At 38.2% G+C, this 25,669-nt stretch overlaps 1 protein-coding gene across 1 annotated transcript in view; it reads right to left on the reverse strand.

The window, feature by feature from the left end:
* STK4 (serine/threonine kinase 4) overlaps positions 1-25,669 on the reverse strand; it is a 56,561-nt gene that overhangs the window by 15,430 nt on the left and 15,462 nt on the right. Inside the window, exons 4-7 of the mRNA XM_075176950.1 lie at positions 24,006-24,120; positions 17,875-18,039; positions 16,063-16,230; positions 2,706-2,843 (exon numbers count right to left, since the gene is read on the reverse strand). Coding sequence (XP_075033051.1) covers positions 2,706-2,843; positions 16,063-16,230; positions 17,875-18,039; positions 24,006-24,120 — 586 coding nt within the window. The remainder of the gene's footprint in view (positions 1-2,705; positions 2,844-16,062; positions 16,231-17,874; positions 18,040-24,005; positions 24,121-25,669) is intronic.

Raw genomic sequence — 25,669 nt, forward strand, 5'->3', positions numbered from 1 at the left:
CAGTCTATTTTTTTTATCTATTAAACAGAACTGTTTACAAGGGGGGTGATATCTTTAAAACAGGTTACAGCACATTTACATATATAAATGTGAGCCATGCTAGCATAACATATGTATACATTTACTGTTAAAGTACTCGTGGCACAGTAATCCTGTAGCATGTGCGGGTAACCATTCTGCTGCCTAAATAGGCACCTGACATGGTGTCTCTCTCATGTACACAATCTACCAGAAATTGTTTTACAAGAAAAGCGTATGGAATAGTGCAGTGTTGGCTAACCTGTGACACTCCAGGTGTTGTGAAACTACGAGTCCCAGCATGCTTTGCCAATATATAGCAGCTTATTGCTGGAAGAGTATGCTGGGACTTGTAGTTTCACAACACCTGGAGTGTCACAGGTTAGCCAGCACTGGAATAGTGCAACCTTTAAAAGACAATGACGATTTAACTCCTATTAAATATGTAAAAAGTAAAAACCACTCATTTAGGTTTCAAAAATTAAATACTTTTCTGCCCCTGAAAAGCTGCTGTCTGAGTCAGCTGCCTGAATTTCGGCCCATCCCTGCCCTGTGGACAACTGCATTTCCAAATGTGATGTGTGAATATCAGTAAAGATCTAGACCCTATGCTGACCTCAGTGCTTTCACAATCAACATTAACAAGATGCACTACATTCCCAGTATACCCAAAAGGATAACACTTTTTGTTACTAATAATGGATGACATTGCCTTTGCCACAACTTACACTTTGTTTTATTTATTTTGTATTTAATATGTGTTGTATTTGGCAGAGGCTTACGCTAAGGTCAATAAATAATGCAGTGAAATATTAACAGTACACACTATTCCCACCACATCATGTCCTAGTTTTCTGAAGTCACGTCTTCCTCCAGTCTACACAGCACCCTGACCACTTTATCTCATCAGCAGAGAGGATTCCTACTGCTTATAGAGGGAAATCCTGACCCTGACACTTCCCAAGGATTTCAACATTTTAAGCTTTTAAATTGTCACATTTTAAGCTGCAAAAGCAATTAAGGGAAATATTTCTTCTAGCTACACGCTCTTTAATGCATAACAAAGTAATGTGAAAGTAAACAAAGAGGTCTCACTAAAATGTACCATAAAGGCTCATGCTGCCCTTTCCATGATATACTAGAAAAGTTTGTTCCCATGGACAGCTGGCCACGTCTTATGATGATGCTCAAGCATTGTGATACTAGTTTCCCTATCACTAACTCACACTGACCAAGCTCTATCCAGTTTTCTCAGAGAGGTCAGCGTCTTATCCTCATCCTTTTTCATTTTATAGAAGGCAATCTTTCAATCACAGAAACAGACAGGTGATCTCCTCTTAGCGTTCAATCATCCTATCTCCTATTCATCACACGTCTCCTCCCTCCCTATCTGATGTCAATGCAGCCAGTGCTTATGCCAGGATTGGCGCCTCTGCAGTGCTCCATGGGCCAATCAAGGCTGGTACCTATCAGATGTGACTGGGTATCCTACAATCAAAACATCTTATCCTGGACAGTTTTGTTTTTACCTCTTTGGGTGAAAGTAACCATCTTGTGCCAGGCCTTTATAATGCTCCCACCTTTTCCAATTTATTATGTGAATGTTACGTGTGTGTGTGTGTGTGTGTGTGTGTGTGTGTGTGTGTGTGTGTGTGTGTGTGTGTGTGTGTGTGTGTGTGTGTATATATATATATATATATATATATATATATATATATATATATATATATATATATATATATATATATATATATATCTATCATTATATATAATATTCCTTTGTGTTATAATGTATATATCACAAAGGAATGTAACTATGCAACTAATGAAAACTATTCATGTTATTCCAGAATGGTAATAAATAGTCTGTCTGCATCAACCATACAGGTATTTATTTCTGATTAACCCTTTATCTCCGTGATTGTTTCTGTCAATCACAGAGATAGGATAATCCTGTCACAATAGATTAGTTTTGGAGGGTAAGATAGTGGCAACGCATATATGTGATATTACCGGTACTTAATATGACATCATTGGGGGCAAGACCAGTTCCAGAGAGGACTGAAACTATCATAAAGAGCAGGAAGAGAAGTAACAGATATTAGCACCCTGAGTTTGCCTGTAGTCTGCACATACTGTGAGCCTAAAACTGTCTCGGGTATACAGTTCATCTTGTTAATCAGAATTAAGCCAGAAAATGTTTTAGGTTACAGAGTCTTTAAAAGTATGTTAACTACTAGTCAAAGGGCATAAAGCTACAGTACACACATTAATTATGAAGCAACACTAGTGATATGTTACATACTTGTGAACAAAGGACCAATTCGTACAGAAACAAACTCATGGCGACAGTTGCAGAACCAGCAAGCCCCAGTGCAGGAAAGATGCATGTGCTTGTGTAGTGCAAATTTATGTTGGAAAATTAGCCTATTAGGCAGTTGTTTAGTGTGAGGTAGTTATGTAGATCAGAAAAAAGGAAGTTTAAAGGAATAAAAAGTTATTTTAATATTTTAAAAACAAATTTTAAAAACAGTGGTTCCTATGATGAGCTCCATTCAACCTCGCAGCTCCAGTACAGCTGTAATAGCTGCCACGTGGTTCCACTCCTATTAAGCATATATATTTGGGTTATTTTATGTCTTATTTGGTAATGCAAAGCTGACTATGGAAATCATAAAGCTTTTTACCTGTAACAGTTCCGTTGCGCTTACTCTCTGTTCCGGATTCTTGACTAGACATTGGTTAATGAAATCAATGAACTCTTTTGTCCAGAGTTCTGATTTCCGGAGGGTTGGTGGTGGATTTGATGGAATCATGAAAATTGCCTTTAAAGATAAACAACACAGTTAAATATAACATAATATATATATTGCTTATTTAAATGTTGTACATACATAAAATACTTTAAAATGAGACCAATTAATTACATGTTAGTTTCACCTTCTAGGATAAAAGAAAAAAAAGGGGTGTGTGCAATATAATGAAGAATTTGTTTACCTGGAGAAAATGGCCTAAAGGAAGACAAAGGAAAGTCTATTAAGTGAAATTTAGGTAACCTCTGCCGAACTTTTCCTGATCAATATGACAGCAATATAATAATATAATGCACGAAAACGCCAAGCTGGCACCTCCACTCAGGCAACATTGCGATTCCCATCCGGGGCAAGACTGATTACAATGGGGTAGAAGTCCCTGTTAAAGGAATATCAAGGCCAGCCAACAAACAGTGTGGATTTCTTCTGGTTTCTTGAGGACAATACAGATGCCTCAGAGATCTCACTAATTGTTAATGAATTAATAAGCTGCATTCTCATTGGTTTGGTTCAGAAAATGGCCACCTCCACAGCAAGTAGGCGACAGGTACACTTTAATCCTGTCCTTGACAGGAAAATGGAATACTCAGGATAGGTTTTTATCTCTGTAACTTATATTTTTCATATTCATGTTGATCAAAGATTTCCTCATTATAGCCAGACATTGAACATTAGAATGCAGTTAGAATGATTTTGTATCCTGTCTGCAGTACCAACCAATCATTGAAAACATCATGAGGTTTACAAACATGGCAACATTTCCCTGGTGACACAGCTATAGTAGCTTATTTGCTGGACATGTCAGCTGAAGTCTCCAGCTCACATGTAAATAGGTTAGAAACTACTTTGATGTGCGGTTATTTTTCCACTAGAAGGCAACAGTAAGTTTAATAAAAAATAAAGAGCAAATCACTGTATCCTCAATTGTGGTTTAGGTTTGTTTAAACCCTGTGTGTGTGAAGTTCCCTTTTTAACAAAGAAACAATTGTAATATTGGCATTAAAACATTACAAAAAATATTTTATTTTACATTTAAAGGATTTCAAGAAAGTATGAAGTAAACCCAGTAGTGTCAATGGATGTCCTTTCCTGAGCACAGTAAACTCTGATCATCTACCAGGAACCTGTCTAATGTTCCCCTTCAATATCCTGATTTAATGTGAGATATCCGAGATGATTCCAATCAGCCTCGATTTCCAGGCATGACTCCAAGATAAGGAAGAGAGAGTCACTGTTAGCACAATAGGTCCTATAATTAGATCCATTAACCAGAGATCAATGAACGTCTGTTACACCGCAGGTTCATTTAGATTTTTATGTGCTAGGAATACTGGACTTACATTGTCTATTGAAACAGCTGCAATTCCTTTAATAATAGAACTTACTCTTCTGAAAATATAACATACACATGTCAATATCCAGTTGCCTCATCTTACAGATTTGACTAATAACATTTTTGTGTGTTTTCACAAATGCAAGGAAAATATTCATACTCAATCATAATGTGAAACAGTGGAAAGTACAGGTAAATAAATGAATTAGAAGACCTCTTGGTATGTATCTCCATGTACAAACGTCTCTTTCAAGTATTTGATGGTGTAAAGATTCCCTAAGTTCGGCCACATTCCGTTTACATGTATATAATATATACATAAATCTACAGACTCATTAATGGTCACCTACTTGTCCGCCAAGTATAATTCAAGGTGCATGCCTACTCCACAGTCTTTAGAAACAGCAATGAATTCAATTTGTGCCTTGTTTTCCAGGTTGGTTGGCGCCCCGGAAAAAAGTGGAAGGTGGAATCAGGAATAAATGTCTAAGTTAAACCTCCTTCCTCTTTAGGGACACATTACACTCACTCAATTCAACATATCACATTTAAGTAGCCTCATTAGTGTCTTTATTAGATCATGAACATTGAGATGGCTTATTACATTTGTGACTTTTCTGTGTTTGCAACTTTATTACATTGTTGAAATGCGTCTACAAAAGTGCACTGAAGAAGTGCAACTGGAAGGTGGGAGGTGAAAAGTGCGGTCCATTATAAGTTTAGGGAAAAGACTTAATGTTAAGTGCAGGAAAATGTAAGCCCCTTTTCATGGAAGAAAATGTCTCAAAATAGTGAACGTCCTGATACATTCACCCTCTCTACACTTTTATCTCATTTAAATGAACACATCCTGCATAATTAAAATACATTTCTGCACTTAAGTGCAAAGGTAAGCATTTTCATAAACCACACTGAGCATGGGATGCCTGACCATCAACCCATATCCTGCCATCAGTTAATGTAGGCCTTCAGCCCCCGCCATCTTGGTCCAAAATTCCATGTACATCTCTGTAAAATTAGGTGCACTTGAATAAAGATAGGAGAGAGATCACATAAGAACATTTGCCCAGTGGTATTGCAAGTTGGAAATATTCTTTATTGTGGATTCTGAGCCTTGCGGTATTAAGGGGAGCAGAGCAGAGGTGGCTCTAGAGGACCAACACTGAAACAGTGATTAGATAGGTAGGATGAGAACAAGGATAGGACAGTGTCTTGAAAACCTAGGGATTGTAGCGTCTGTATGAGGAGAGAGAGGTCAACAGTGTCAAACGCAGCGGTGAGATCCAGGAGAATTAGAAGATAGTAATGGTCTTTTATTTTTAGCTGTGATCAGATCATTGGCAACCTTGGTCAGCGCAGTCTCTAAGGAGTGTCGAGAACAAAAAGCAGTCTGAAGAGGATCCAATCGGTTGTGTGAGGAATGGAAAGGTGTGAGGCGAGTGTAGGCAAGTCTCTCAAAAAGCTTCAGGGGCATGGGAGCTGAGAGATGGGATGGTAATTTGAGAGAGAGTTTGAGTCAGAATTTTGGTTTTTCAGAATAGGAGTAATTGCCCAGTACTTGAATAATGACAAAAATATTGCAGTAGAGAGAGATATTACAATTTTTATTTAGGGATGGGATGAGCACAGGAGACAGGGATCTACTGATTTGGTGGGATATAGGATCAAGAGGACAGGTGGTAGAGTAGGAAGATAAGAAGAAAGCAGATGTGTCATCTTCATTTGTGGGATCAAATGAAGAGAGGGTGTCACAGTGTGCTGGGAAGGAATTAAGTTTGTTTGTCGAGGAAGAGGATTCCAAATTCCGATCTTATCAATCTTGTCCTTGAAGTAGGAGGCAAGATCTTGGGTACGGATACTAGTTGGAAGGTCAGGGATCAGAGGGTTGAGAAGAGATTTAAATGTGTTAAAAAAGTGCTTTGGGTTCGACGCCTGAGCAGAGATGAGAGAATGGAAGGGTGTTTGTTTAGCATGGTTCAGAGCATTTCGATATGAGTGGTAGATAGCAGCATAAGTGAGGAAATTAGACATACAAGATTTACACCAGTAAGATTAATGAGGAGTATGAGGAGGCTTGGTAGAGAGCTGAGAGGTTAAAGTACTGGGAAGAGTTTGTAGCTCAAGTCAGACAGAGTAGTTTGGAAGCACATGTGGAATGTAGATTATCAGTGGGGATGTCAGAAGATAAGAAAAAAAGGAGCCATGCAGAGAAATTGTTGGTACTGTCCAAGGGGGGGGCGACAGATCACAGCAATATGCATAGAAACCCCACCTCCTCGTGTGCCTCCAGGTCTGGGGGTGTGGCTGAAATGGAGGCCACCATGTGAAAGGGCTGCAGGTGAGGCAGTGTCTGATTGCGTGAGTCATGTTTCTGTTATTGCCAGAAGGTTGCGGTTGATTGAGAGGAAGAGGTCAGAGTTAAGTTTGTTACAAATCGTGAATTGCATAGGGCACATTTAAAGGACTGTGGAAACAGAGACAAGAGGCAGTTGAGGTTTGCTGGATTTCGGTAGTTTTCTGAAATGAGTGTATGGGGGATGTGGAGGATTAGGTGATATATCACCAGCTAAAAGAAGCAGAGGGAGAGAAAGATAGGTAAGATGATTGTAAGATGTGTGTCCTTTTATTTTATACAGGGTGAGGATGTTCCATCTAGTCACTATAAATAGGGAAAAGTTCCTGAGTGTTACATAGAGGTGTGTAATAAGGGGGCACAATGTGGACACAGGTGTGTGTTGCAGAAAGGGTAAAGGATGATCTAGTCCTAAAGATAATGCAATGAAAAGATAATAAGAAAAGCAATTTGTTAAACCTTGGGATTTAAGAATGAAGGGTAAGAAATTGTGGCAAATAAAACTAAAACACAATGCCTAGTTGCACTATCCAGTGCAGTTAGAGAAGTGCAGGTTGTAGTAGATGTAGCTTATTCTGGATGTCTTCAGATGTTCAGTATTTGTCCAACTGTGTGTGTTTCCCAACACTTTGTGAGAGAACCCCACTTAGTATAGGGAAACCCCAAACACGTTTTCCCCTGGACTGAATCCTAAGATATAGTTGGGATGATTACAAACTAGGTACTGTGATAACTGATCAGCTGAACAGAGAAAAAAAACCAACTATTTGTCTTATTATCCTACACGAGGCCAGGCCGCTATCATAAATTATCCATCAATGATAACTAGCCCAACACAGGTTAAAGCAACGGATAACAAGTTCCTGATGCATACATTAAAAAAACAAAAAAAAAAAACACAGTTGCACAGATGAGTAGTACAAACAAGTAAGATGAGGTTCAGAATAGCAGAGATGGGAGTAGTAGGACTTGATGTACATACTTTTAAAATTATTTTTAAAAGTTTGCTGCACAAATGTGTTTATTTGTCTGCCAAGTGCGTTTCTTGGTGTCCACATACTTCCTGGTCCTTGGAACTGCTTCCCAAAAATAAAGCTGCACCTACATTAGATCATACTTGCCAACTTATAGCAAGTATGATCCGGGAGCTGCAGTGGGAAGGTGGGCGTGCAGGGGGCGGGGCTCCGAAAATCGTGCCATTTTAGCCCTGCCCTGTGACGCAATGACGCGAAATGCCTCATTTTACAGCGGGGGCGGGGCCAAATTTGGCAATTCCCGGTGAATCGCGGCGGTATGGACCACATTCTGCCTGATGCAGGAGATTACCATACTCTCCCGGGAGTCCTTGAGTCTCCCAGACATTCCGGGAGAGTTGGCAAGTATGCATTAGATTTGTGGGTACATCTGGAAAGGCTTTATTCATTTCCATTTCTATATTATTCTCCTAATATACTGCTCTGTTTAGCTTAATTTTAGTCTTACATTAAAAATGTCAGTGACGGGACAGCAGGACTGTCTTTATCACATCTGCCACATGTCTGTGTTTTAAGTTTTAAGTTTCTTTGAACTCCAGCTCGGTTTGCAAGTGGTTAAACACTGCTGCATAATCAGCATGCTCATTATGTTACTCAGCACACACTATTTATTATCTAAACCACAGTTGATATTAATATAATTTACAAATTAATCTTCTGTTATCTTCTGGTAGAAAAATAAACATAAATAAAAAAAAGTTATTCTAAAAGTACTTCATATATGTTAGGTTAAATGTTCAAGTAAGTTAATAAAGAGAATATTCCGGACTCTCACAACCCCTTCCCTACTAACGTTTTCAACTTAAAAAAAAATTGCCTTTAATTTAAGGAAGAATGGAATGCAGGTGTTAGCATGATATAGCATTGCTTTGCTGCCATCTAGTGGTATACATGTCTAAATGCAAAATGGCAAGTTCTGACAGCTAAAATAATATCTCCATTTTCAAATTCAAGTTAGGGGTTGATAGGGTTGTCATCAAAGTTTGGAAAATTATGGTCTGTTTTTATTGCTACCAATTAACAATAAGCATAGAGATGAAATATCAGCAGGGAAATGTAATCAGGCTAAGCAATCCATGCGAACGGTGTTTATTTCCTATGTTGGTGAAAACATAATGCAAGTATGTCTTAAGGTGCGAAAAATTGTTGCAAACAGCAATGCAATTAACAATATGGGCAATTCAAAAAGGTGTTACTTGCTAACCGGCAAATTAACAAACTTAAGCAGCTCCTAAACCTGTTGTTGCTGGCTAGTGCTAGTTGCAAATAGCAAAAGCGGAATATGTTTGCACTTACAGTTTCTGTTCTTTTTATTAAAGAAGTCTGAATATCTGACAAGGGTGGCAGGGGTCATTTCATTCTGAGCTGATCAACTATCAGTCATAACAAGCAGTGTAGAAAATGACACAGGCGACTTGGCAGACAATTTGACACAGCCATCTACAGCATAACGGAGTAAATTTATCAAACTGCAATTTACCGGCGGGTTTGATAAGTGGAGATGTCGCCTATAGCAACCAATCAGATTCTAACTACCATTTTGTAGAACTGTTGACAGGCATTTGGCTGGATCTATCCACAAATTAAAGCACTTGGAATAGTTTATTGGCATGGTGGATAGTGCCAGATATTCACCAGTCATTGTCAGGAGGTCCCAAAATGCTTACGGATCATTGGATAGTACCAGTCATACACCAGAATGCTGGAAACCGGCTAATAGGTATGACGACTTTCTGTCACAACCATGGGTTCACAGCAATGCTCAGGGGAGGGCTGGCAAATTTTAGCCCGGGGGGCAAGACTCGACTCAGCAGCCTATTAGGAACATTTTAAAGGGAAAATAATGTAGGTGGCCCAGTGACCCAGTCCAAGGTAACCCACTATGTGCCCAGCTCGGGGGGCAGATTCCTCCCAGCCCAGTCAGCCCCTGGCCATGCTCGTAAAGAAAAAGATGAGAAGAGGGCATATGGTATTGTTATAAGAGGTGACCTGTATAATAATCAGTGAAATAAATAAAATGGATATTATAAAAAGGCACAGTTAAATGTGCTCTATCACATGAGGGCTGCAACAGTGCTTGGCAGAGTACAAAGTTATATTTACCACCTGCTCTGCAATGGTAGTTCCAGGGTTGTTACTAATAGAAAAGCAAAACTCTGTATGCACGCATCAACAATAGCAATTAAATAAATTTGAAAGTCAGTAACAAGACAGTGAAATGAGTTATGTTACAGGAGAGAGCGTTCTCAGGAAGAAGCTCCAACTTTGGCTCAAAAGATAGCACACAAAAAAAAAAAATCAGAGAAAAGACCTAGGGTTAGATTTACTAAGCTGCGCGTTTGAAAAAGTGGGGATGTTGCCTACAGCAACCAATCAGATTCTAGCTTTCATTTATTTAGTACCTTCTAAACAATGATAGCTAGAATCTGATTGGTTGCTATAGGCAACATCCCCACTTTTTCAAACCCGCAGCTTAGTAAATCTAGGCCCTAGTCCATTGACTACATCCTTAAAAATCGTTTCTTTAGACTCTGCTGTAAGAAAAGAAATGTGATATGTTATGCGCCTTTATATATTTATATATTTATATATATTTGTTGCATGCAGAGGACCTGAATAGATTTAATACTTTAAGGTATGTGCACCAACATGTTTTCCTCTTGATTCCATTTTTTGATTGTTGACCTGAAAAAAACCCCCCCACAGACAATGTACCCAGGCTCTTATGACAAGATACGGACAGGATATGGTTAAGTTAAGTATGTCCTATAGTCTCTGTTCTATGTACCATCACTTATTTCATTTTATTAAGAAATCTGTATGTAAGATCAGTCAATTTCTTTTTATGGAGATCAATGATTTCTACCTCATTTGTCTCTTTTGTTCACCTCAAAAGAAAAGGATAGAGAGGCCGGCAGGCCATCTAGGTGCATTGATGCAAAATTAAGAAATTTTGTAGCGGCCTCTTGTGCGCATCGTAAATGAGGTTAAGTAACTGTAGGTAGAAAATGTCAGTGATCATGTTTGACATGATCACTTATCGGCAGAAATTACTTTTACATTTTTTTGTCTGTCTCATTTTTGAAAGTCTGTGGAGAGAAGATTTACGGATAAGACATTCCAGAACTATACAAGCTCTTCCAAAATTCTAATGAAACATGTAGCAATAACCCAGCCTATTTAAAGACACTGTATAGGGTGAAGCGAGCACAAGAGGCACATATGACGGACCAGGCTTCTGGCGCTTGTTGTTGTGCTTCATCTTTATTTTATGTTATTTTTTAGACACTAAATAATTACATCTTGCTGCACATGAAAGTCAATTTCTTTATTATATGTACATGACTATTATTAGGCTTTGAATTTATAGTACATGTATATGGTTAACTATGTCTGGAGTTGTATTAGTCTTTCTACAATAATCATTCCTATAATAAAGAATTGTGTAATGGAACATATTTTACATCTCAAGGTGATTGTGGATTTGTTATCTTATGAATGGGCTTTAATACTTTCTGGTGGTTGAGCCTAAAATACCCTGGTTATGGATTGGTGCTTTCAGACTCTAGTCATGGACTGATATTAATGTGCTTCTCATTGTTAAGAGTATATATTTCTGTCAACATTTTTTTTATTGTAAAGTAACCTTGCATCAGTAATTATTAAATACCCCATTCTGACAACACATTTATGTTATAGTTTTAAGAAAATTATTGGGCTTTAATAATCATCTGTAAGTGTATATACATATGCTGATACAATTATCTTTTTTTGTTACAACATAGGGACATTACATGTCAATGACATTTAGGGTTTTATGAATACTTCTATAATTTTCCCTTTCAGAAACCATTATACTGTGGAATGCATATTGCATCCAGGGTGACTAAAGTAAGCTTCCCCTTTCTGTTATCTTATCAATGGACTGTCACACTCCAAGTTATTTATTGCTGCCTTTGGATCATCCTCATGTACCAATACTATTGTGTCTTTTACTGCTAATTGTAGGTCTTTGAATACATATACTTCCCCTCCATATACTTTGACCTTATGATAAAGTTATAGCCCAGCATGTCCACCCCACTCCATCTCTGATCTTCAACTCTATTCTTCTCTTACTCCCGTCCGAAAGTCTTCTCCTGCACTGTGCCCACCTATGTAACTCTATGCCTCGACCTATCATACTTTCCAATCCTTCAAATAATCCCTCAAAACTCACCTCTTAATGCTGGCCAACCCTATCCCCTAAATCCTCACATCCACTTACAATGCCTCATTTATTAAATCACTTTCACTCTTGTCTCATTTGCACCGTCTCTCATAATCCCCTCCCTCTAGAATGAAGGGTTCTTTGGGACTTTATATTCCACATATGTACCAGACGTAACCAATATATCGTCTCTTAAAACAGAGCGGACCTAGGCCCGTATTCATCTTTACATCCGCTCCTTGTTGAATACGGACGTGTGCATGGCCGATTTATGTGCATTAATGAAAAAAAAAAATCTCACAATGTGAATATATGCATGTAAAATAATGCATTTATCAACATTGTATACATAAAATTGATTTTTGGATCTTATAGTTGTATTTTAATTGACTGAAGCCTGTGAAACACTTCCTAAGCAGCGGGTCTGTTTTAATTACCAGTTGTCACTTGCCAAGTGGCGAGTTTGTTTTATTATTATTGAAATGACATTAGCTTATCTTATATATAATTGTGTTATAATACAACATATTTGAGTAAAATGTGAATCATCTTTATTGTAAATAAGTTGTGTTATATTCTTTTTTATTATGTTTTAAATGATGCAGATACATAATAGTCCAGGGTTTCCCAAACCCAGTCCTCAGGGCTCCCCAACAGTGCAGGTTTTCCGGATCACATGTGACATAATTAGGACCACCTGTGGATCTGTTACAATGTGTCAGTCAGTAATGAAAACACCTGTGCTCCAGCAAGGCGATATGGAAAACCTGCACTGTTGGGGAGCCCTGACGACTGGGTTTGGGAAACCTTGCAATAGTCTATTATTTTGCACCTGCCAATAATAAGTCTCTCATTTAAACTCAATTTGCAAAGCACCAAGCTCCCCTCCTATGATGAAATGCATTTAGGTGTGCCTTGCAGCGAGTTTTGAATTTACTGATGTTTACTGTCCTGGGCTCCAGATCATGTAAACATGCAAACAAATACATTGCACAGCTTATGCCGTTCCCATAGATTGTAAGCTTGTGAGCAAGGCCCTCTCACCTCTTTGTCTGTTTTACCCAGTTTGTTTATTAGTTTACTGTGTTTGTCCCCAATTGTAAAGCGCTACGAAATATGTTGGCGCTATATAAATAAATGATGATGATGATGAATTTATGCAATTTTGGTACGTGTTATTGAAATCTTTATGAACTTACTAACTCTTTTGGGTGAATAGCGCACTATATATATTCTTATTGTTTAATGAGCTGTACATAGAAAAAGAAGAATACTGCATTAAAAAGAAAATCTCAACAAGTCCGTACACAAGATTTGGAAAGACAAATGAAAGAAATAATTTAGAGGATTTAGTTATCCCTAAACCCAACTCAATGTAGTGTTAAGTGGAGGAAACTCTGAGCTGTTACCGAGACTCTTTCTCAATTATCCTGGAAGTTTTGAAGTTAGAAAGCAGTCAAACAGGAACAGATGCATATATTAATCTCTGTTAATGGAGTAACACTTGTACTGGGGCCCGGACTGTGAAAGAGGATTACTCTGTTGGTGCGCACATGGAGAACTTTCCCATCGATGAAAGTCACGAGATGCAGGATGGAGCATCAACGGCTTCTAATTGGTTACAAGCAGTGACCAGTTAGCAGCCACTGTCATAAAACTTCACATCGCCTCATGGAAAATTTTTAAATAATGACTTGCACACTGGAGTGGGCAATGAATGAAGAGTTGGCTGGAACAACGAAAGGAGGTTACTGCAGCTGAGTATAGTTATATTATTATTAACTGCTATTGATATTACCATATGCCAGTAATATTGGCACATTATCGGCATGCTCTTAATAGGCATACAACTGGGCATTAATACTAGTGGTTATATTATTTAAACCACTTAAAGGAACATTAATGACAATTTTTTTTTTTTACTATAGGCACATGAATGTAATATTACTATCAATATGCATACTACTGGCAATTACTATTAATGGGTATATTACTGCTATTTTCCCACTAGTGTTGTGCCTATTACTGGCATATTATTGAAATGGACATTACTATTTATGGACATATCACTAAAATATTATTTATTACATTTAACATAACTGCTACTATATTATAGCAGAGTCATTTTGAGAATACCATGTATAAATTATATAGGGGCCTACTGGTCACCAATATAGGATGCAAACTTCAGCGTACATTACTATTTTCTGCATTCTTTTACAGGGTATTACAGATTATGTTTACATATATTCTTTGGTAACAGTGAGGAGTGTGAGGAGGGGGTGCATTTATCATTTTTGCACTAAGGCACTCTCTGGTCTAGGTCTGCCACTGCTCTGGTGGGTGGTTCATGCAAAAGTTTTTTCTTAAAAAAATAAAAAAAAAATATTAGAATTTAGCCCAAAAGATTCAGCAGCTCTCAGTGTTATTAATAAACAGTCTGATATCCATAGTGATGCAGGCTGCTGCACAGCACTACAGTATGTCCCTCTCTCGTATGTTGGTCCAAGCACATCAAATTATGTCAGCGTTAAACCTGCTCCGATGTGAAAAAGGCGACCGCCAGGAACCTGTGTGGAACTCGTGAAGTTGAGATGAGCAGACAGGCAGAGTCTGGTCCAGGGGTGAATTTCTGGTATGTAATGTCTCTTCAGAAAGAATTACCTGTAAGACCTGACTCTGAATGGTCCTATGAACATTCTGTAAACTTATTTTGTTTCGCCAAGAAGGACCTCACCTGTGGAAGCACTTATCCTGGTATGTGTCATGCAACCCATTCATATTTAGAATTTGCAGAATATCATATTCCATTACAAACAGGATTTGTCAATAAAATAACACACACCCAACAACAACGACTGAGTTAGGGCTGCTTAAAAGGAGCGGATTGTACAAAACATTTTACCCAGAGGATTTTTCGTGCCGACAAATGGACAAACCCACCCTGGTTGCAAAAACTTTATTTAAAAGCTTAGCCCCTTTTGTTGTAGATACTGCTTCAGCTTTCAGTTGTGGATACATTTTGAAACAACATATTAACGTGTCAGTAAAAAAAATTCTAGCTCTCTGTAAATATTTAAGAAACATTGACAACCCTGATCCCTAGTCCTAGCGATATGGAAAGTGGTGACCATTTTTAGCAGCCCACCTAGCTGTTAGGGCTACAGAAAGTCAGCTAGCATTAACATTTGGGGACAACACTGATATTTCTTTTTCAGATTCTTTTATTCTGCAGCTTTCGTTGAACGTTTTGCTTTACGCTTAGATTTAATTTGTGCACTTACAACTAGTACTGTATACCTTGTCCCTGAGGGTGAATATATGAGAAATGTAGGAGCAGGTACATGAAAAAAGAAACAATTAAGCTAGTGATGGGTAAGGTGGGCAGGGCTAGTATTAATGTGGCTTTGTACTAATAGGAACAAACACAATTTTCATAAGGGGAATTCCACCTTTGCCTTTTACTAAACAAACCAGAACAAATAAGTAAAAGTGTAAGAGCAAGAAATCCCCACATTACTTAAAGCTGCAGTGACTTTCTACATCATTTCCCCAATTATGCACCTTGCACTTACATCATAGTTCTGTCACTGGTAAAACAGGTGCCTGTGGTGACAGTGAAGTGACAAGTCTGCATACCTACCATCTGTCAGACAACTGTAATTGGAGACCACTGCATGGGCGTCTTGCTATAAGTCAGCATTTTACTTAAGTTGCATGCATCTAAAATGTCATGAACAAATACTTAAAATCTGCTGCCACACCTGTGCTTTCAGCAAATATGTGTTTTATTCCTGGTAATCAGTGTTCACCAGTTCCATTTACCTATGCATAACAAGCAATGCAAGTTCCAGTTACACAAGAGCTAATATGCTGTAGGAACACAGGTTTCATAGAGCTGAAATAAGTAGGTGCACAAATAGCACTAGCCTCAACCAATCGATCGACTCAACAGCCAATGAGGCAGCTGTTAAATGCCCCGAGTAGCATGGCCAGTGCTGGGTTCTTCTGTGCTCCCCTACCTAGGGTCGGGACATGCTCCTTGAATGCTCATTTAGCGCCTCATTGTGCATGCGCGGAAGATGCTCAACTGACCTGCCGCCCACACTGAGGAAAAAATTAAGTGCAGGCAGGTTGGCAAGGTGCACCGGAAACGTAGTGCCCTTCTGCTGGGCTTACTGTGTCCTTGCCGAGTAGTGTTTTATTGTTAGACAGAAAAGCAGAATTACATTTGTACACACTCCCATGGCCTACCTGTCAGGGACTGTAACTGTTTTTCTACCTGTGTTTGTACTACTTACCCTCATTGGATGAATATCAGCATATGGCGGTTTCCCTTCTGCCATTTCAATTGCAGTTATACCAAGTGACCAAATATCTGCAACGCAGTTATATCCAATCTCCTGGATCACCTCTGGAGCCATCCAAAATGGTGTACCGATAACTGTATTCCGCTTCGCCATAGTGTCCTAACAGGAATAACAGTACAACTAAACAGGAAGAAGTACACACAATATCCATTTAACTTTTGCTAAAATTAAGTTTATAGAAGATTTGCATAATTTTACCTAGGACAAAGTAGCGAGACTTCAATCAAAATTAATTTTGTTTTAAAATAAGGTGCTAGAAATTTGTGGCTATGACTAATAGACTGGGGTGTTTGGTCTGTCTTTTAATTATGTGGTTATAGTTTTATTTCTATGGCTTAATGATAAACATTCAAAATGATTGCTTTGTAGGAGACAGAAAATAGTTACACAAGTTCACTGTTCTACTAAATGTGTTCTACACCCATAAGTAATGACCAAAGAATTATACAGAGTTCCATGTTCATATAAAAGCAAAACGATGCAAACAGAGTGTTGTAATATAGGTGAGTTCCAAGTTGACTTCCAATATCAGTAATAACTTACAGTAGGGGGATGTGATATTCCTTACAGTACATGTTTTCCTAAGGAATACTGAAATAATATGAACATTAATACTGTAATAATATACAGCAAGTTAATATTGGCGAGTATGGCAGTTATAACTGAATAATCGTTATAATGCCTTCATTATATTATATAATAATGAAATCGTAAATATGGATATCAAGAGATGCCTAGGGCTTGTATGTCCTTTCTAAACCCAGCTGAAATGTGATTTATTTAGTCATGGAAAGCTCATGTGACTTGTAATATCCTTATGTACTATATAGAATATTTATCCCAAAGTTTAGAGCCTATTTAATAATAATGTGCAATGTACTTGTATCCCTGACGAATCATATTCTTACTTTAATTTTCCCTGTATAGTTTACAAAATGTAAGCAAACATTTGATTGGCTGATATGGGTAACAGCACAAATGCTCACACTACACTATGGAGTAATTTTAACAAGAGCCATCGAAAGGCTCTTTCACCATTTTTTCTTATGTAACAAAAGGTTAGCACTGGAGAAATCAGAAATTTCTCTGGTATTAACCCAATTACCTGTACTTGTCCACATGGATCTCTATGGCCACAGCAGCATTAGGACTTTCGTTGACAACGTTAGGTTGATGGTGAAGAGAAAAAAAGCCTCTGTGGAGGACGGGGGTCTTCACCAGGGCTTGCAGAGCAGCCCTAGCATGGTATATTGCAGCAATGCTTCATTATATACATAATGATAGTTACCATACTGGAGTCATAAGTAGACCCCTACATTCTTAAATAAGCTCATCCGTGTAGTTTCTACTGCCATCATTTGTCATCCGTGTATTTACATTATAGCCTGATGATTTGTAGTGCCGTAATTACCAACGGAAGGCTGCAAGTAGTTAACATTATACTACCAAACAGAATTCGCTTAGATCAACAGATTATCTAAACAAGAAATAACAATGCTGATGATCGTATTTAAAAGTTTTATAGAGCCAGACGTTGACTATATAATTATTCCTTTGTTTTTTTTTAAAAAGCCAAAAAAACATATACGAGTAAAGCAGGTACAGCAAATGGTTTCTGCAAAACAGCAGCATTGCTCTTTACCACAGTCCTACATAGATAATGTTGTTAGCAATTACACAACAAATGTAACTAAACACAGAACATATTATATAGTAAGATATAGGAGGGTAAAAAGTACTTACTGTCAGCTGACCTGCCACACCGAAATCTGCTAATTTAGCAATCCCCTCAGAATTTAATAATATGTTCCCAGCCTTGATATCTCTGTGTATTTTCCTCATGAAATGAAGATATTCCAATCCTTTTAAAGTTGACTGTAAAATGGTTGCTATTTCATCTTCTTTTAACTACAGAGAAAAGGATAACAATAACACAGCTGAATGGATGTGACCTGTCAAACTGCTGTCATGCCAATAAAGACATCATTTGTAGATCTTCCTATATACCCTTACTACTATATGTACAGGATTAACAGCGTGATCAGCAACAGGGAATGGTGGCTGCAGATAAAAGCTATTTATCCCAGCTTGGTACATGAGTATTTCAAATTACATTAAGACACACACATACTGAATCACACATTTCAGTTTTACATGACTTGTCTTTGTGAACACAGTTTTCAGTTGTGAGCCTCTATATATATATATTGTGTATACTTCCAGCCAGAATGAGCTGCGCTAAATAAATTAGAACCAGGCTAAGATTTGTAGAAAGGACGCATTCTTGTTGTGATTAACTGCCAATCATAATAGTCAACAATCAATTAAATTACTCTATACCAGTGATGGGCAAATAAAAAAGAAAAACTTTAGGCGGGCCAATATAATTTATTAAAAAACTCAAATATCGAAATATATAGTACAAATTTTTTGAATGGGACGGGAGGGTGTTATATAGCAGTGTTACCTCTATAAGTGCAGCGATCGTACAGACACAGCACTTATTTCAGCAGGTTGCTGCAGATCCGTCTTTCTGGTGAGCCACTAACTGACAACACAGCAGCCAATCAAAATCCGCCTTAGTGTATGGCCCAGCCCATCTCTTCTCACATGACTTTCAGCCATTAGGGGGTGAGCAGGTGTTTGAGTGATTGACATACGAGGTGTCCTTTTAGGAAGGAGGATGAAGTGTAATGGAGGAAATAGCTGGGAAGGGATAAAAATGAAGGTTCTGACACACAGGGCCGGCCCTAATAATTTTATGCATATTTTAATGAAATGTTTTAAAATATTGGCGGGCCGGATAGAACTTCTAAGTGGGCCGGATCTGGCCCGAGGGCCGTAGTTTGCCCATCACTGCTCTACACCATTCATTTATTTTATAAAAACTGGACATAATAAAGTTTGGGGCCATACATTTCTACATCAATAATGGCCCAGTAAAGGTGACCGATGGTGGAAAAAATATATCCCGGAGCAGATCGGTGGGGTAATCTTGTGGCTAGTGCAGAAAACACACCCTAATCTTATGGGTAGCACACAAAAAGTCCTCAATCTAGTAGCTAATGTACAAAACAGTCTCTAATCTAGAAACTAATTTTCAAATCGGCCTCCAATCTGGTGGTTAGTGTAGAAATAGACCCTAAGCGGATAGCTAGTCTACACAACAGAATACAATAAGGTGGCTATTATATGATGCAGAGCAATGTCTGGTGTCTAGTATATAAAACAGATTCCAAACTGGTGTCTGAGACAATGGCAGTTTACAGTACAGATCTTGATCGGGTGGATAATGTGCAATCCAGAAACCATCTCCTCCCACTGTTATTCATTTGGCCAGTTGGCTGCAAGAACGGTAACGATCTGTACCATCATTGGGTGATAGCACTTAGCTGCTCCTCCAGCTGTGAACTATGACTGGCTGCTGGAGGAGCAGCTGATAATGTCACAAATGACCATAGAAGTTGTTAAGGAACACAGGGAACCTCCTCCTCATATTCTCCTGGAAAGTCAGAGAGACTCCTGAAGTTCGGGTAGTTCTCACGGACACTCAGGAGAGCAAGTATTTCTCACTGATCATGCCATGGGGGCCTCAACCATGAGATTCACTATGAATCCTTTCATTTTGGCTCCGCCTCTGTGGTATGATGACATAAATGTGTTATTTCATTGCAGGGGCAGGTCCAAAATGCTGCAAATTGCTCGCCATTCCCCCTGCACTTGCTCTCAAGAGTCTTAAAGTTGGTAAGTATGCACCTCCAATTCTCCCAGCAATGACAGTGTCTCAAGTTGTTTTCTTGAATCTTTTTTCTTACAAGTTGAAATGTCTTCTTCAATAAAGTATGATATTGCTGTATTTATAACAGTATAGCATAATTTCCCAATTTTGGAAAACCATACCTTATTTCAATCATTTACATCCTTTGTATTTTTATTGGAAGGACATAATGATACACAGGAAGGTATAATAGAATAAATATTGTCAAAACAAAATAGCAATACATGGACATACAGGAATTTTTTTATTTTTTTTTAGTTGGACATACATCCAAATTTTTGGCGTAAGATACGCATTTCTATACTGCGCTCCAAAAATTCACACTCATATGTTTGCATATATATTTTTACGTATTGTTAACTTGCATCTCCTTATACCTAGAGAGGCAGAACAGGGACAGGCAAACTGAGTAAAGTAAAGGCGTGTTCCCATAACTGCAACAGAATCAGACGTGAATGTGTCTACAGATATGCCTTTTAAGAAGCGTATCTTTTGCGAGTGCTGGAGAGCTGAAACAAAGATACGCAATGATGACTATCAGCAGTACTATCCAACAGCTTTTGATTGGCTAACGGCATATTGATCCCTCCAGCTGATAGCACTTAGGGGTCTATGCATCATTATGATGTGGTGCCACTAAATATGCATCGCTGCACATCGTAGTGATGTATATTTAGGCACCATTGGAAAGCATCATGTTGGGGCTACTCTGGGAGCCCCAGTGAAGTGACCCCTCTGCTGCAATCTATTTTTCCTATTTACCGACAGCTTAGCGTTGCTGGTGAAAGAAGGAAGTGCTGTGCAATTTCCACTGTAACGGATTGTGCAAAGACAAAGGTAAAGTGGGTTATGGCGGGAGAAATCTGATTTCCCCAGCAGTAAGCCCTTGATGCATTCCGCGATGGCCATTTAACAGAGAATGGCTCATTGTAGTTTAATGCATAGACCCCTGATCATTAAATCATTACCATTGCAGCTTTATTATATAAAGTCACAGCCATCTATTCGCATTACTTAATTGACATTTCCATTTAGACTAATACGGGAACGAAATTTCCCATTTGATTTTTAAAGGGAAAAAAACCTGATATTTGTATTTAAATTTAATTTGTACTTTTATTACATTTTACATGGAAAATGTGACTTTTGCATTTATTAATAACTGTGAAGACACTTCTCCCTTGTGTACATGACACTTCATTATATTATTATACTGTGTACAAATAGGGTAATGTGTCATTAGCATTTACTACAAACACTGTCAAGCCTATATTATCTCTATTGTGAAGTATTATAAGTACAACTGGTGCAAATGTCACAGTTTTTGAGCTGGAAGCATCATTAAATGCCTCCGATTGAACATGCATATGTAAATATGCTTTTTTTTTGCGATCAACTTTTCCTCAAGACTAGTGGGGCACAAGTGTGTCCAAGTGTAAATGAGTACTACAATGTTTGTATACCAGGCAAACAAGTAGGGATCATATTGGAGGTACAGTAGGAAAAAGTTATGTCCTATATAACACCACATACTGAAAGCAGCTACATGATTACTCAGTAATTTAACAACACATAGAGACAGAACTAGGCTTATTTTTTTAAGTTGACCATGAGATGCTTCACAATATAAAGCCTACAATAGCCTATTGTGCATGGCTTGGACAAGCAGACACGTTTCTCCAGGCCACTAATCACCCTGAATCCCCAACCACTGCTGATGCCCATTGAAGCCGCATGGATTGCCACAACGGTAGTTATGCCCCTAGTAAGAATTTCAACATGCAGAAAATGACATAATATTGTTTAGATGGTCAATGTTAAAAAATTGGGACATCTTTAGGGACAAAGCTTTCCACAGACAAATCTTTAAAACCTGGGACTATCCCTGGAAATTAGGGACAATTGGAAATTATGTAATAGCACTACATATGCACTGTATATTTAAACATGCTTTGCTGTGGGCAGTGAAATAGGAAAAGCCATGATTCTTCAATTTTTAGGAGCCACGCTCCATTAAAATAAATTGCTGATCAGAGAGTAGCTCTGGATATCTTGGACACTCAAAGTGCTGTATTGCAGTTTCTAATGTGCATTAGGGTGGTCCTGCTACAACCACATAATGTCATTACAGGGGGTGTCCCATACTTGTTAAACTGTTTGCTGGCTTGACGGGAACGACTCTGCAAACCAAAAACATTATACAGGAGGAACCTTAAACAGACCAGACTGTTACTAGTGAAGGAAAGCAGGAGTACAGATATGTTAATATACATTGCAAAAAAGTAGGGGTGTCTGGTGTAGTAATTAATACACCATACACCCCTTTCTGTTTTGCATTGTGTTTACATGTTTTTAAAGACCTGCTAACAGGTTTACTCAAGAGAAAACCCCCACGGTATATCTCAGAAGAAAATATTGTATGTTTGTATTTCTTTCTGTTGACACTTACACGTTATTGATACAGTTGGACTTGTTGGGGTCATTTCCAACTGCCATTGACACACACATTTGTATAGTTTGTTATGATAATATACATATTATGATACCTGCACACCATACTTATAACACTTGTGGAATAAATAATTTAGGTGGACAAACTCTTTAACATCAAAGCCTGTTTTCATTTAATTTACTTTCAAACATACCAGCTGTCTAAGGGTCTGGTACCATACACCTGCCTTGTGTAAAACATGAAGTGAAACTCACTCACATACTATACTGTAGCACTATAATCTAAACACTTCCTCTTTGCAGGACACTATAAATAGATTTGTCAGAACAAGACAAATAATACAATGTGCAGGTACATTTTCCACTCTGCTTGTAATTTGACAAATGTCCTTAGAATGAAAACCTTGGACTGTAGTAAATCCAAAACACAGATGGGCAGGTGGTAACCCTAGTAAAAACTTATGTGGCTCAATGACCCGATAATTGTGTGAATTGGTCAGTCTATCATAGTAGTCTGTAGCAGGCGAGCTCGCAAGAGCAGATTGTGGATGAGCTGACACTACAGCTTATCATAGTGTTTACCATCTCTGGAAAATACACTTTCCAAATCCCCCACTGCAGTTTATTAAGCAGGTTGTGGTTGCGGTAATGTGCAGTGCAGGGAAATTATATATTCCCACATCACAATACCTAGCGTATGGGTCTAAGCTTATTTTATAATATGGTGCTTTATTCCATAGCATCGAATACCATCTTTCATTAATCCAATGTAAAGTAAACTGGTCAAAGCGAACACCTGGTTGCTAAGAATTACAGAGAACACTGGGAACTTGCAATGTGATGTGGTTCCTAGCTTCAAGTAACGGACTGGTGGGACATCCCCCTATTTCATACAAGTGAGAGGAGTTGGTGAAAACTGGGTGAACTTTTAAGCCTAGTGTTCCAGATGCACTTTTGCTTGTGTTACTGCCATATCATACCTTGGCTCAGAGAGACGTGGGGGAGAAGGTATGAAAAGAGGAGGTGAGTGCAACTAAATAATGTTAATGGCCGGGTCAAGTCGTATGCTAATGCTTCAATATGCCCCTACCAGCCTACGGTTTTCTTGAGGTGGGTGGGGCTTGGTGGCACAATTTGCGTCATCACAGTAAATCAAAGCAGGGGAAAAAAAAAATTGTGGAGCTGGATCCAAATGATGGACACTTGAAGAAATGAGGGACTGTATATATAACCAGTCTTGGGTACTTTTAAGTGTAGAGGTATATCATACTAATATGCATTCTAGCCGCAGGAAAAGGTTGCAGTTATGGTCCTCCCCCTAATACCACCTAAATTAATCATAGCACATGTTACATATACATAAACTTGCCCCTACTCCTTGTAGCTCTCTGCTCCATCCACACCTTTACAGTTCTCCTGTGCCCCTACTCCACTTGTACCTGCTCATAATATATGTATGGGCCGGACAACTTAGAGGTCCATAGGTTCTATGCAATACATCACAACACAAATAAACAAGAACGCCAGTCAAAAACCAGGTAACTTTTGCTAATGCCATTTAAAGACTCAATGTAATTATGTAGTTTATAAAGTAAGACCAATTTTTAAAAAGGAAGTCCAACATTCATAAAGAAAAAGGTCTTACTGTTTGTTTCCTTAGACGGATGATGTCGGAAACGGATCCTCCTCCGCAATATTCCATAACAATCCAGAGGTCAGTATTCTTAAAATAGCTGCCATAATACTTCACAACATGTGGGCTGCAATGGAGAAGAGGCATATATTATATTAAACAAATCAGTGATCAAAGTGGAAATTTAGAAGTGGCAGTATGGAAAATGTAAGGGGAACGTAAGTCAATGGAATTTAACAGTTTTACAAAGAAGCAATTGGGGAATTGGCAGTATGGCATACCACCATATACACACCCACTTCAACCACTGAAACAAATAACATGGTTTTATAGATAGTTCCTTTCTTATTGTATTCTGATGCTTGTGAAAAGGTTTTACTTTTTGACTAAACCTGGATGACAGAAGATTTTTTGCTAAGGAAGAAGGATGGCAGCAAGGCTAATGAAAACGCAAGAAGATAGACGAGAGGCTCGTGTGACGGCAAGGGGATAGACGAGAGGTATGTGTAACGTGGTATGTGTAACGTGAAGAAGGCAGATGAGAAGCTTATATTAGTAGAAGATGATTGATAAGTGGCTAATCTGTGAGGAGGGAAATATGATGGTCATTTGAGGGGAAGAAGATGAAGCTTTGGCACATATAATTGGAGTCAAGCTTCATGTTATAGATTGGACTGATAATTATTTTTATTTACAAAAGAACTGACAACAGGTGATCCACTAGTTTTTCACACTGGTGGAGTCAGTGAACAAATTGTGTGACTTTTGGGTAATGCTTTGCATCTGTGCAAATCTTACCTTGCAATTACAATGGGTATTTATACATTTTAGTTTGGTAATTTCTGTTTTTCATTTCTAGTCATTTGTGGAATGGTTTTGGAATATCTATTTCGATTTGGCACTACACTCAACACTTTGATACAGGATTTTTTGGCATTGGTATCCAATCTATTTAAGATTCAAAATCTGTGGAAACAAATTGTGTCGTCGCCAAAGGTATAAGCTGCTAAGCCACTTGCACATCTATGTGGTAAAGAGCTTTCTTCTGTACTTCTTCATACTTTCTGTGACATTTTACATGACCAGGCACTTGAGTGGACAGAAGGTAAGAATTATGTATGTCTATGATGTGTGTACTTTCTATGCCACTATAAAGATGTGGAGAGCAGAGGAGAAGCTGTAGACACAGATCTTTATGTACTTAGCTGTTTCCTCAGTAAAAGGTGCTATCTTTCAGGTCATTTTCAGAACTGTCAAATTTCTTACTCAGATATGTTTGCCTATAACCCTATACCCTGTCCAATTAACACACAGTTAACATCCCTGTTAATAACATAATTTAAAAAGTCAAATGAAAACAACATTTGTACTCGGGGTTGGTGGTACTACTAGTAAACAAACAATCCATTTAACCAGAGAAATATATTTTGCTATGTGGTAGAGAACTTCTTCTCTTTACTTTAATGTACAATGTAAAATTGCTGTTTATGCATGAATCTGACGTTGTTCACTGCACATTACTATATTTTTGTATCCATCCCTCATTATTTATAGAAGTCACTGACATAAATCAATAAATAAACAGCAGCTATGTATACTACAGCATCTAACATCCTTTATCTATTGACTAGTCTCACATTAAAAAAGTAAAAAAAGTTAAAGCAATACATATCTGT

Source organism: Mixophyes fleayi, chromosome 6, assembly GCF_038048845.1.
Source record: "Mixophyes fleayi isolate aMixFle1 chromosome 6, aMixFle1.hap1, whole genome shotgun sequence".
Lineage (NCBI taxonomy): Eukaryota > Metazoa > Chordata > Amphibia > Anura > Limnodynastidae > Mixophyes > Mixophyes fleayi.